Source organism: Microcebus murinus, chromosome 1, assembly GCF_040939455.1.
Source record: "Microcebus murinus isolate Inina chromosome 1, M.murinus_Inina_mat1.0, whole genome shotgun sequence".
In the NCBI taxonomy this organism is placed as follows: domain Eukaryota; kingdom Metazoa; phylum Chordata; class Mammalia; order Primates; family Cheirogaleidae; genus Microcebus; species Microcebus murinus.
Window position 1 is genome coordinate 149601086 of NC_134104.1, and position 13232 is coordinate 149614317.

Below are 13232 nucleotides of genomic sequence, written 5' to 3' on the forward strand. Positions count from 1 at the left end.
CTCACAGGATGGGGCACCATTTTTCACTTTCCACTGTGGAAGGGCAGGAGGCCTTTGGTGGCTTCCACTGGGCCTTCCGCTCACAGTCATTCTCCGAAAGCCAGTGGCGAGTCCTGCCCTTTGCTGAGTACGCCCATTCCAACACCCTACTTGGGGACTGGTGAGACACTCCCAGGGCCGTTCCAGGGCCGAGGCAGTTTACAACAATACAAAGTCACATCAAAACTCCGTCCTCTGGCTCCCACGAGCACCCACTCTGAGGCTGACCTCAGTGGTTTCCTGGGGCTTTTAGAATTACTGTAATTTATTTTTTTTCTTTTATATTTCAGCAAATTATGGGGGTACAAATGTTAAGGTTAGGTATATTGCCCTTGCCCCCCTCCTCCCTCGAGTCAGAGCTTCAAGTGTGACCATCCCTCAGATGGTGTGCATGGCACTCATTATATATGTCTATACCCATCCCCCCTCTCACCCTCCCGACACCCGATAAATGTTACTCCTATATGTCCACTTAGGTGTTGATCAGTTAATACCAATTTGATGGTGAGTACATGTGGTGCTTGTTTTTCCATTCTTGGGATACTTCACTTAGTAGAATGAGTTCCAGCTCTATCCAGGAAAATACGAGAGGTGCTATATCACCATATTTAAAACTGGCATCCATTGATACCCAAAGACTGTGGAGGTTTCTTTTTCCCAGTGCACATTATTCGGGAAAAATCAGCTGCAGGTGCATTTGAGAGAAGCGAGGGTGAAGGTTCTCAAGTGTGGCCGTATCACAGAGCTCCTCTGAGGAGTGTGGTTTCCTTATCATCCAGGGGCCCTGGTTTTATGAAATGACTCAGTTCCGAGAATTTGGAGAGAGGCCACATTCTTTCAATGCAACTTAAGACAGATCTGTTTTTTTTTTTTTTTGCCAGACCTGACATTTTCTTAATTTAATTATTGGGATCCCCGGGATGAATAAACATAGTCAGGGGTGTCAGTCCACTCCCTAAGCCCTATCACCACCCTTTCTCTGTTGGCTTTTATCATGGCCACACCTATGTTGTTTCTCCAAGCTAAAAAGTCCACACTTAACAACTCCCTGGCCCAATGAGGTCAAGGACCACGTTTCCATTGCAGCCCCTTCCTCTATTGTTCCAGATGACCTTCCCTCTCCAAGCTTGACTTCATGACACGAGGAAGAGTGTAACAGGGAGACTGGCCAGAACACACATGCAAGAGGTAAAATGACATCCCTGTCTTCTTCTCGGGTATTATTAAGGGATCCTCGCTTGTCACACTCACCTAGCACAGACCAACATTTGTTCTGGGTTTGCATTAGCCCAATCAGAAACTCTTAGAATCTCAGCCATCGAGTGCACTCTATTTTATGAGTGCCCTTGTCCATAAATTCAGCCCAATCCAAATTTCTATTCTGCCACTTTTATTAAGCACTCTTAAAATCCAAACTGAGAATTTTGATAATGTACATTGACCAATTTCTATAATTCTTTATGGAGTTTTCTCCCCTACTCTGATTCTGCACTTTACCCTCTGGGCCGTGATGAATTCAAATCCTGTTTATCAGGCGAGCGACAATGAAGAACGGGACATGCGGTGAACGGTTAATGCTCTCGTCATGCTAAGGGACAATGGCTTCCTTAGGGAAGACACAGGTGACAGTGCGACAGAGGGCAGTGGGGGACCAGGGTTCCCCAGGTCCTCCCAGATATCCCCATTCCCACGGATCTTCAGTCTGTCTCATCAGTACTTTAATATTCATACAAACTATTCCGTAAATTTGTGAATTCAACTCCTATTATAATTAAGAAACCTGCTGGTTTGTGCTCTGAATTCATTTCCAGTAGTCGGGAAGCTTTACATAATAAGAGATTTTTTTTTTTTTTTAACATGGCCACAGAAAGGCTCTAAGTTTCACTCTAACTTGAAGACGAAAGTTTCAATATTTGAAAGGTCTTGTTTTAAGTCACTCAGTGACTTCAGAAGCAGCCATCCTATCCTCTGGTTCTGGACTTCTTCATCCTCTTTAGATTGGTGGAGGCAGCATCCTCCTTCTGCCCCCAGCCCTGGCTGCCCCTGTCCTCAGCAGGCACACGGTCTGAGGTGATAACAGGAGGAGCTGTGTTACCGCTCTGTCACGGGGCTGCCATTTTCCCTCCTAGAGTTGGGAAGGGAGTCTTACTTCCTGCTAACGCAAATGCTCGTCACCCTCTTCGAAGTTTGATGTATGCAATCCTCTCTCTAGAACTCACTTCTGTATCAGTTAATCTTCTTGACTTCTAAACAACCCCAACTTCAACCAAGAATGACTGTATACTGTTTAGGCCACAGACATAGGCTCAATCCTTTCCACCTACGTCTGTGTGTCTTCATTTGAGTTTTCAAATTCCAGCTGGCCCAGCTTAGATCAGGCTGGGATCAATCACCCCAGGACAGGGGTCCTCAAACTACGGCCCACGGGCCACCTGCGGCCCGCCGAGGACATGTATCTGGCCTGCCGGGTGTTTTGGCTGCAGCTGCCTGTCCTACTTAGCCCCTGACTCATCCCGGGCCCACAGTGTGCATGTGTGGAATGTGAGCCGCACTCTCCAATGGCCCTCCAACGGTCTGAGGGACAGTGAACTGGCCCCCTGTTTAAAAAGTTTGAGGACCCCTGCCCCAAGACCTAAGTCAAAAGACCCGGGAGACGCCTGGTGATGGCCACTGCAGGAATCATCATGAGCCGGGCAGACTCCCCAGTTTGTGTCTATTAGCAGTGTCACTGCCCGTCGCTGACAGGGTAAGTTCAAACTCTTGGCATGTAAGGTTTTTAATGCAGGCATCAAAGTGCCTTTGCCTCCAGACATCTCTCCCCCAACCTGCCCAATTTCTCTGTTCCTGAGCGCTCTCTGTCCATCCCCAATCTGCCTTTGCTTAACCCCTCCCAGGCGCTCCTGAGAGGTGCAGCTTCCAGTCCCTAAGACCCAGCCTAGCCTCTCCTCCACGAACGCTCACTTGACACTGACCATATACGTGTATTTTGTGAGCAATCGCTTTCCCTGTGCTATATGTTGTCTCCTTGAGTCACTCAGAGTCCCGGCAGGAAACAGCTGACACTCAGATTGGGCCATTTGAGGAGAGGACAGTGAAAGACCCATGTATGAAGGAGGCAGCAGGGTGAAGGGAGAGCAGAGGTGAGTAACAGCAGGGATTTGTCGCCAGTCCAGGGTCTCATGAGGAGGGGGTGGGAGAAACTGCGTGCTCAGCAGACGCGGCCAGCTGGGGGTTGACACATGCACAGCATCCTGATGGGACAACGCGGGATGGGGACAATGTCTGCCTCTCCATCCATTCTTATGTATTCGGGGTCAGAGGAGCGGCTGTTCTGATTGTCAGATGTCAGGGTGTGGGGGGGGGGCCGCATTTACTAGGCTGGGCCTCCGTGTGTTAAGGTCCCACGCACGCACAGGTGAGTCTAGTCCATTCCTGGCTCCCCCCTCACCCCAAGCAGCAGTAGGTTGAATCAGGGTGTGTCTCACAGGGGCGGGTCACACTTTCTTGTCCTTTTTTTTTTTTTTTTTTTGGTTGTTATTGTTCTCTTCTATTCATACCTGTAGCATGCCCATTGCTTTGGGTTTGGGCGTGGCCCTTCGGAATAACATTTGAATTTGGGTTTATGGGAAGGTAGTAGAAGGGGTAGGCCTTGAGCTCTAACCAGTTTTACCAAAGCCCCTCCATCAGGGCAAACTAGGAGCTCGCCCAGATAATAAAGTAGACCGTGTTTTCTGTATTCTGTTGCTCCCTCCTGTGGTCGTGCCTGGCTTGCACAATTCCTGGGGATACGAGTGGCATCCCCTGAGTGTTGCAGCACAGTTGGACAAGATCAGATGTAGGCATTCCTGAGTTTCTTGCTGGGATATCCGGAAACCTCACCTCCTGCCCAGCACACAGGCACACCTTTGCCGACAGACGGGCTCCGTGTGCAGGGCTGGCTGCGGCCGTGGCGCTGGCCAGCGCCCCCTAGCGTTCATGTTCCCCACTGCATCACCCTGTCTGGGGCTGGCAGATGTTTAAAAGTTGATCCTTTCTGCCATGGGCTGCTTTTGTAGAGTCAGTGGAGATATCCTGGGAATATTCGATGTAACTCCTGTGATTTAATAAATGTGCATCTTCTGCGGCTACCAACTCCCCATCTTCCTCCATGGTTTCGTCCGTCCACTGCACACACGTGTGCTGCTGGGGCCCCACGGAGAAGCCCCCACGGGCAGTCTTCCTGGACAGGATGAGAAATCCTCCAGGCGGCTCTCTCTCATCTGGCCGCTCTCCTCCACTCTACCCCAGTGCAGCTGGCTAGCCTGTCCCTTGTCCCTGGATTTCCTGAGTGTGAGGCAGACACTGAGAGGTGGTGCCTCTTTAACTGTAGTGACTCCCACCAAGCTCTCCGATGGTCCCATGGGCGTCACCCTCACCAGGCTTGGGGTGAGAAGCAGGTACCCACCATGCCTTCCTGTCCAGGGCAAGCAGCACCCTGCATACCAGCAGCCCTCTACAAAGAGTGCCTTTTCAAACACCTCCCTAATCTCACCAATCCTCTCTCTTTGTCCCCAGTGTACGTGAGGAGTCTCAGGAGTTGTGAAATCTGTGTTTACAATTTCTGTGTAAATCCCCATATAGTCTACCGTGGGATATAGCATCTACGTGTTCCTGCTGCCTCAATGAAAGCTTCCAATTTGATATCTTGGTACATACTGTCCGTGTTTTGCATCAGTGAGTAGCATTTGGTTGATACACAATCTAACCCTAATTTGCTTGTTTTGAACTTCATCCGGTGTCAAGGTAGAACTAACCTGGGGATTTAACCAGCTTGTCCACAGGCCTAACATCTTAAATTTTCCCCCGAAAACTAGTCTTCCTCATCGTGGCAGTGCATGCAGAGACCCAAGTCCTGTGGGGCATGGATCAAATTATTAGGGGTTAGGAAACTTCCGTAAAGGCAAGAAAGTAAATATCTTAGGATTTGTGGGTTTTCCAGTCTCTGTAGCCCTGCAGCTACTCAGCTCTGTCCTGGTAGTATAAAGGCAGCCACAGACATCCCATAAACAGTGAGGGTGGCACGCTCCAACACACTCTATCTACAGAACAGCCAGTAGCACGTTTGGGCTGCAGAACCCTGGATTAGATGAGTGACTAGAGAAAGAGAAATAGGGACCCTAACTACACTGAAGACTTACCTGGGCAGAAGTGGACAAAAACCCCAGTGAAGTTCATGACAGTCCATAGGCTATAGAGGACAGGGACTTCCTTTGTTCAGGAGATATGAAGACTTCAGAACTTTAGCTCTGGAATTTGGAAAAAACCTAAGGAACTCAAGCTGGGAAAGGATCATCTTTTGAAATAGCAGATTGTGATAATCAAGAAAAAGGAGGAGGAGCAGGGAATCCAGGGAAGGAACCCTGAGGCACATTCAAGGCACCTGCCTAGTCCAGTGTCACGCTGGGCTTCACCTGGTGGCTGTGGTGCATTTTGTGCCACTTTGCCTTCCTGCAAACTGCCCCCTCTGCCTGGATGCCACGCTCACTTCCATCCTTAATGAAAAAACTGCTCATACACCAGCTCAGATACGTAGCAAATGCTTTATCTCTCAAGCACTAGCCAAGCTTGCCTTGATGGCTTCCAACACACATGTCTGCAGCTTGTTCCCAAGGAGCTGTCTCCAAAGCTGGGAAGGTCTCTCTGCCCCAGCAAGGCAGGTGGCAGTGCTGAGGGCCAACATCCCCTGGGGGAAGTGCTGGGGACCAACATCCCCTGGGAGCAGCCCTCAGCCAGTAACTGACAGGAGTGGAATATAAATTCCCCGACTCCCTTACCTCTCAAATGGGGCAACTGAGAAGAGGGTTACACTGCTGCCAGGGTTTCCTAGTGGCTTTAACTCCAGTCCCCCCTCCGCCACATAGAAGGTGGCTTGATAACCTGCCCTTTCAGGGCATCTTCCCCTCCTGCTTCACTTCCCCACTCCCCTGCTGGCGTTTCCTGCACTTCAGCACCATGTGTGTTGTTTCACTCCCTGCTCCAAACCTTCAACAGCTCCCCTTGCCATCCTAAGAAAGCCCAAGATCCGTTGCCTGAAATCCATGCCCATCCCAACTTGGCCACCCTACCCTACTGGGCACAGATGTGCATGCCTTCCCCTCTCATCGTTGGATTGGGCATTCCCTTGCCTTAAAGTGCCTCGACCCCAATCCTCTCCCTTTCCCAATCCTGCCTTCAGAGACCTGCTCCAAAGCCACTTCCTCCACGAAAGTGTTCCTTCTCTCAGATGCCAGCAAGAAATGATTTTTCCCTTCCTGGCCCAGGCACAGCATTGAGTTTCTACCTCTTTGCACTGGAGTTGTTTGTTTCTAGCTTATACTTCCTACTAACCTGAGGCTTCATGGGGGCAGGGTTTTTGTTTGTCTCGTACGTTTCTGCATCTTTCACTCAGACAGCCTGTGTGCATCCCGACCACATTGCTCACAGACAGCTGCTGGATGAACAGCTGGCAGGGCTCACCTTACACTATCACGAATTGTCTGTACCGACAGGCACAGGCTAAGCAGAAACTTAGAACTTCCTTCCCTAAGAAGCCACAAATAGGTGGAGGCAAAGGGAATGAGGACCTGGGCCATTTCTACCTTTTTTTTGAATATTTTTACATACGTTGCACATTTTTCTCCTTAGGATGTAGCTCACACAAAGTCTCATTCATCTTTGTACCTCCCACAGCTTCTGGTGCAGGGTATTAAATACAAGCACTCAAGAAAAGCTCAACTGAATAACTACGGTGAATGAGAAATTCCCACTAAACCAATTGGTTTAGGATGGACTGACATCATTTATAGGTTGCCCAGGATGGCGACTGTGCTTAGCAGAGGCTAGATCACAAAGGCCTTTTGCATTTCCCTCTGCCAACTGTGAAATCCTTGGTTTCAGGAATAACTCTGGAGTGCTCTGGGAGCCCTTCAGCTTGAGCAGTTGTTCTAAAAGTGAGGTGTTGGGACAAGTGTCAGCAGCACCATCTGGGAATTTGCCAGGGATGCGAATTCTTGGGTCTCACTCCAGACCCTCTGAATCAGAGACCCTGGGGTGGGACCCGGCTGTCCATGTGTTGGCATGCCCTCCAGGTGCTTCTGACGACAGGTTTGAGAGCAACACCTGAGCTACTTCTTATGTACAGGAGGCCCCAGGCCTGCTCTGCAATGTGAGATTGACATTTCAGAGGGTCTCATTTAAGGGACTGCACTTTTCAGGACTCCATAACTCACTCATGGGAAATTTGGTCATTCGGTTCAAACAGGAAATCAATTGATTTTATTAAGAGCATTTTAAAAAATAAGAAAGAAAAAGACAAAAGAAAAAAAAATAAAAACCAAACAAGAATATTTAGAACAGGTATGACATTACACTATGTTTCTTGAGATTATTTATTCATATCCAAAAACAAAATAAAAGGCTTTCATCAAGCAGGGAGAGAGCTAGCCACATTAGCAAATAAAGTAATTGACTTATTATATATATATATATATTTTGCCCAGCTGACATCTTGATTTAAATTTATTGTATTTTGTGAAATGCTTCATCTATGTCAATAGCTGATGAAGTTAAGATTTGAAATATAAAGTTGTACCTGTTTATAGCTGCATATAGTAAGAAACATTCAGGAGTATTAAAATGTATTATGTAACTGTTCAGAGAATGAAGCAAAGCTCTGCTTTTCAAGGTCTGTGATGAGTAAACTGCCCAGCCCTTGGCCTCTGGTAATGCCCTGAGGTGCACGCATGTACTGCCACCGTCCTGTGTGTGTTTCAGCAGTGCTGCTCTGCTAGTTCCAAGGTAAAGGTGCAGAGGTAAAGGTGGTTGACTTAATGTGTTTGCTTCCTCTGCCCAACCGATCCTCATTAGGCAATTCTCTGCAGCACACCTAAAACATCACAGTGAGTTCCGGCTCCCCCGTGGATGGGGACACAGAGCTGGCCCTTTCCAGTTTCTCGCTAGGAAGGAACGGAATGTACCTGCCCAGGTGCCCGGCCACGTGCCTGTGGAAAAAGTGGCGCAGGTACTTGCGGAACCTCTCACCGACAAAGGCGTAGATCACCGGGTTGATGCAGCAGTGTGTGTTGGCGATCACCTCTGTCACCTCCCTGGCCAGGTCCAGGTGTCTGTTGCTCTCACAGCTCTTCCCAAAGAAGATCACTTCAAAAGCAGAGAGAAGGAGAACCAGGTTGTAGGGTGTCCAAAAAATGAAAAAGACCACCATGATGACAAAGATGAGCCGGATGGCCTTGTCCTTCTTTTTATTGGGGCATCTCCACAGTGTTTTGATGATTCCTGAGTAGCAGACAGCCATAACGAGCAGGGGAAGGGCGAGACCCAGGATGTTCATTCTCAGAGCGCTGAGACGCTTCCAGCTATCTTCTCCACCCTCTGGGTAAGCAGGGCCGCACACGGGCTCTTGAGTCACGTCTTGGAACTCATGGAAGAGAAATTCAGGGAGGGCTGCTAGCCCTGCCAGGCCCCAGGTGACAATACTGGTGATGACACCAAAAGTGACAGTCCGGGCTCGAAGGGCAAACACAGCGTGGACGATGGCCAAGTACCTATCAATTGTCATCAGCATGATGAAGAAGATCTCGCTGTTCAAGCTCATTTGGTAAAGCCCCGAGAGGAGCTTACACATGCCGTGGCCAAAGACCCACTCATTCCACCCAGCGGAGTGAATCCAGAATGGCAGAGTGAAGACGAAGAGCAAGTCAGAAATTGCCAAGTTGAGCAGGTAGATGTTGCTCAGAATCCTGAGCCTCCTGTACTTGGTGAGGATCGCTATCACCACGACATTGCCCAGCAGGCCCACGATGAACACCAGGGAGTACAGTGGGGGCAGAAACTGGGCACCCAGCTCCTTGATACTGGCTTTTTCACATGGCAGTGCCTGCTCATAGTCGTAGGGCGTGGTCCCGAAGACCTCAACGTCATCTATTGAGCTTGTCATTTTGCTTGTACTGTGATAAAAGAAGAAAAAAACAATTCCACAATTAAGCACGATCACCCTTTGTACAACACACCAGCTGATCTATTCATTTACACAAAGATGCCATGTACAGGAAGCAGCCCACACATTTTAGAGGTTCTTTAGCCTGTATTTCAAAATGTATGTCACAGATACAGAAAGAGGGTCAAGAAGGAAAGCTTTGAAGTTTTTGAAGTCAGCATGATATATGATGGAAAAAGGAAGCAGAAATGTTGCGGGTTAGTGGTGAACATCTAGCTGCTTGCTTCCCATCTGTACAATTAAGCTAGTGCCCTCCTCCATCTCTCCCTCCCTCTCTCTCTCTCTCTCTCTATCTCTCTCTCTCTCCCTTCTTCATTTCTTGCTACTCCAGAACCTGAGGTAGCAAGAAAAAATAATTGTCTAATGTAGCACAGTCCAATAGAACTTGTCTGCAAGGATGGAAATATGTATCTGTGCTGTCCGATAAGGCAGCCACTAGCCTCATGGCTGTTGAGGACTGAAAATGTGGCCAGTGCTATGTAGAAACCAAACTTTTCATTTTATTTAATTAATTGAAATAGCCACATGAGCAAGTAGCCACCATATTGGACAGCGTGGGACTAGTGTCCAGCATGATACCCAAAAAGTAATAGCTGCTTAATAAGTGCTCTTACGTGGATAAAAGGATGGAGCAGAGTAATATTTACTCTGCTTTGCACCATTCAGACTACACATCTGAAATGTTCTATTCCAGGCACCAAATTTTAAGAGAGTTAGTATCAACCTGGAGTCCAGAATAGGGTAGGATGATAAAGACCCAGAAACATCAGGCATACCTGGCTGAAGTTGGAATATTTCGTATGAAAATAACAGTCCTTGAATTCATTTTAGTTCCTTTTTTTTTTTAATGCCAGTACTTGTATGTCTTTGGTCTAGACCAAAGTTTTCTATCCTTAGGTTTTTTGTTTTATTTTTTTAACTAAAGGACTGGATTAGGCGATATTTTAGGTCCATGGAAGACAGAAGAGTCTATGATATGACAGCTTTTCCTGTAGAAGAGGGAGTAGACAATCAGCAGAATTTGGTATTAGGGGAAACTAGATTCAGCTATGCAGAACTTGGTGAGAACAGTGTGCAAACAGTAAGCCCCCCCACCCCCCGGAAGTAAACAAGAAGAACCTCTCAAAGCTGAAATCAGGAATGAAAGCAATCTTCTTCCCAGCTGCAAATATTGTCCAGAATTTGTATTTTAGGATGGCACAGGAATTTCCACAGCTGCCAGATGTGAATAGAGTTACTAATGCAAAGGTTACACCCCCTTCTCAGAATGTGGTCAGTTCATTCTAAGTGACTTGGTTTCATCCACTTGCCAAGTGATTCTGGATACTTTCTTTACCAACATCCTGCCCAAATATTAGACTTGATGATTACATTTTAATAATAGATGTTTCAAATGTGGCTGAGTTTTAGTTTTGAATACAGGCTCTGCTATTTTAGTTGAAAGAGACGATTGTGAAGAATGTTTTTCATGGGGAAGGAATGCCTAGGCAACCCAAACAACGTGGTTTGGGGTGGTCAGTGTGACCAGAGTGCTCAGCTTGCTGGGACTCAGTCTGCCACCTCCAACTGTGCTTTGGAGGGAGAGCCCCTGCCTCCTCTCTAGAATAATGGATAGCACGCTTGTATACCATTTGGTATTCTGATATTTCAAATTGTATATCCTCCACCCAGTTCCATGTGGCTAAAAATTACTTGAAAAAATAATTTGTAGAGACTCCAACATATTGTAGAGATATTCATGGTTATTTAATCATTGTCTTTTTGTTATATGATTAAGTTGTTCCCAATTCACTTTGTTGTAAATAGTGCTGCAATAAACATCTTTACATTTTTTAAATTATTTCCTTAAAGTAGATTCCCCAAAACAAAATTTCTACATCTAATCATATTTCTGAGTCTTTTTGCACTTTGCCAAATTGCTTCCAGGAAGTGCGTAACAATGTCTATACTCTTGGCCCTAGGAGATGACGATGCCAGTTTCAACAAGCATCCATCAACATGGAGAAGCTCTAAGAGGGAAAATAATGACTTGGCCAATTAGATGGGCAAAAGGGGGTGCCATTATTGTTGTAATTAACATTTATTTAATTACTGAGGGTAATTTTTACTGCAATTATTAGTCATTCATATTTCCTTTTCTGTGGATTATCTGTGCTTGCCCTTTACCCAATTTCTGCTGGGTATATCTGCGTTTTTCGTATGAATCAGATAAGGGGCTCACATTTTTTGCCCCACGAGAAATAACTCAGCCTGCATGGTTCTATGTTATCATTCTCACCTTCTGAAAAGAGCTGCAGACACACTTCAATTCCCACCAAGTCCATGTGGAAGACCCCATATTCCCACCACTCTCCCTCAAAGTACTTGTCCAACAACAGTTAACTTTCATCCTCGGCCAATCCAGGGGTTTCTGGAAGACTAGGTAAGGCTTTCTATCTCTACCCTCTATTGCAGGTCTAGGATAGGCACCAGGCAACCTTGTCCACCCAGACCAAAAGGCACCATACCAACAACCAACCGATTCCTCCAATAGCTTGACTTAGAGTGGAAATTCAATGAGAACTTATTTTCATGCATGCATACTTAATGTGCATGCACACACACACACACACACACACACACATATATACACAGTAAGCCCTCTGTATCCTTGGGTTCCACATCTGTGGATTCAACCAACAGAGAATTGAAAATATTAGGGGGAAAAAAAGTCCACAGGGTTTGAAAAAGCAAGACTTGAACTTGCCATGTGGCAAGTACTATGTTGAATTCACCCAAACAAAGTGATGTATAGGCATTGTACTAGGTATGAGAAGTAATCTAGAGACAATTTAAAGTATACCTGGGGATGTTAGCAGGTTGTATACAAATACTCTGCCATCTTATGTAAGGGAATTGAATCTCTGTGGAGTTTGGTAAATGAAGGAGCCCTGGAACAGATCTCCCCTGGATATTGGGGGAGCACTGTTTATGTATAACACACTCACATGTATAAATATAAATTATATTTTCACTGACTTTCTTACAAGTCGATATCAATACACACAAACTACTAAGGGTGACCCCTTAGGAGTGGTTGCATTGTCAGTAATGGAGAATTTGTAAAAGCACAGGGAAGGTAACTTGGGTACAGACAATGCCAACTATCTCGGGCTAAGTTTGGACACGTGCAACAGACCAACATATTATGGTACAGGTGGAAAAAAGAAAGGGCACACGAGAGACAGCAAGAAGAAAATGGAGATATTCCTTCGCAGATCCCAGAAGATAAGACTTCCACCCACGGGCAGCCCTCGGTCCGTTCCCCCTTTTCTTAGAAAACTGACACCTACCTGGAAATTTCTTCTAAAGAAACAAGTTCTGTTGCATTTCGATAAGTCCTTGCCCAGATGAAAACAAAAAGACCAGTGGTGCCTGCTAATTTAGTGAAGTCCTTTATGCAGCCAGTGGTAGCTCAAGTCTCACGGAGATACCATCTGATGACAGACATTAGTAACGTAGTAAACAACACAGCTTCCTGTTTTAAACAGGCTAGCTTCTCAGGTTTTGTAAGTTTTCAAAAAGATATCGAATTTGGTGCAGTTCTTCTTTTTATTATTGACATCATGTACTGAACACTTAATTGAGTAATCTTAGAGATGAGTCTGCTGCTATCCAGCAGGTATTTTAAAGAGGCTCCTCACTCCCTTGGCCCTGCTCATTTTTTATGTGGGAGGTGTTATAATATTCAAATAAGCATTGCTTTGGCCCATGGGGAGAGAGAATGAAGAATTAATTTGAAATTTCCCTTTAAATGAAGGATGGCAACTAGGGGAGAACCCATTTGCTCTGCAGGGCCCAATGGGAGGCTTGGGTGGGGCGAGTTGTAGCAGCTAAGGTTTAGACAACTCAAGGAGACTTGGGTTTGAGTTTCAGCTGTGGCACCCACAGCTGCATGACCTTGGGCTGATCACCTAAATGTGCAGGACCTCAGCTTTCCCATTTGTAAACTGGAAATAATGATGCGTAAGTCGTAGGGTTGCCATGGAACCAACTAAGATAAATGTGTGCAAAGTTTCTGTAAAATACACAGGGCTGAGTGAATGCAAAGGCGTGGGTAGAGTGCCGCTGTGACATAAGCTTCACAGGACAGAGCCTCGTCCCTGCTCTATATGCTGATGTG

General features: G+C 46.4%; 1 protein-coding gene across 1 annotated transcript; it reads right to left on the minus strand.

Moving 5' to 3' along the window:
- Positions 1-7447: 7447 nt before the first annotated feature.
- On the minus strand, positions 7448-12515 carry CCR3 (C-C motif chemokine receptor 3). Its single transcript, XM_012770305.3, has 2 exons — positions 12403-12515; positions 7448-9020 (listed from the first exon to the last, which is right to left on the minus strand). Exon 2 carries the CDS (start codon positions 9008-9010, stop codon positions 7943-7945), a length of 1068 nt encoding a protein of 355 aa, XP_012625759.2. The 5' UTR covers positions 9011-9020; positions 12403-12515; the 3' UTR covers positions 7448-7942.
- Between the last annotated feature and the right edge of the window lie 717 nt (positions 12516-13232).

Bases quoted from the DNA above. Each gene is read 5' to 3' on its own strand.
- CCR3 (XM_012770305.3), bottom strand. From the start codon at position 9,010: ATGACAAGCTCAATAGATGACGTTGAGGTCTTCGGGACCACGCCCTAC.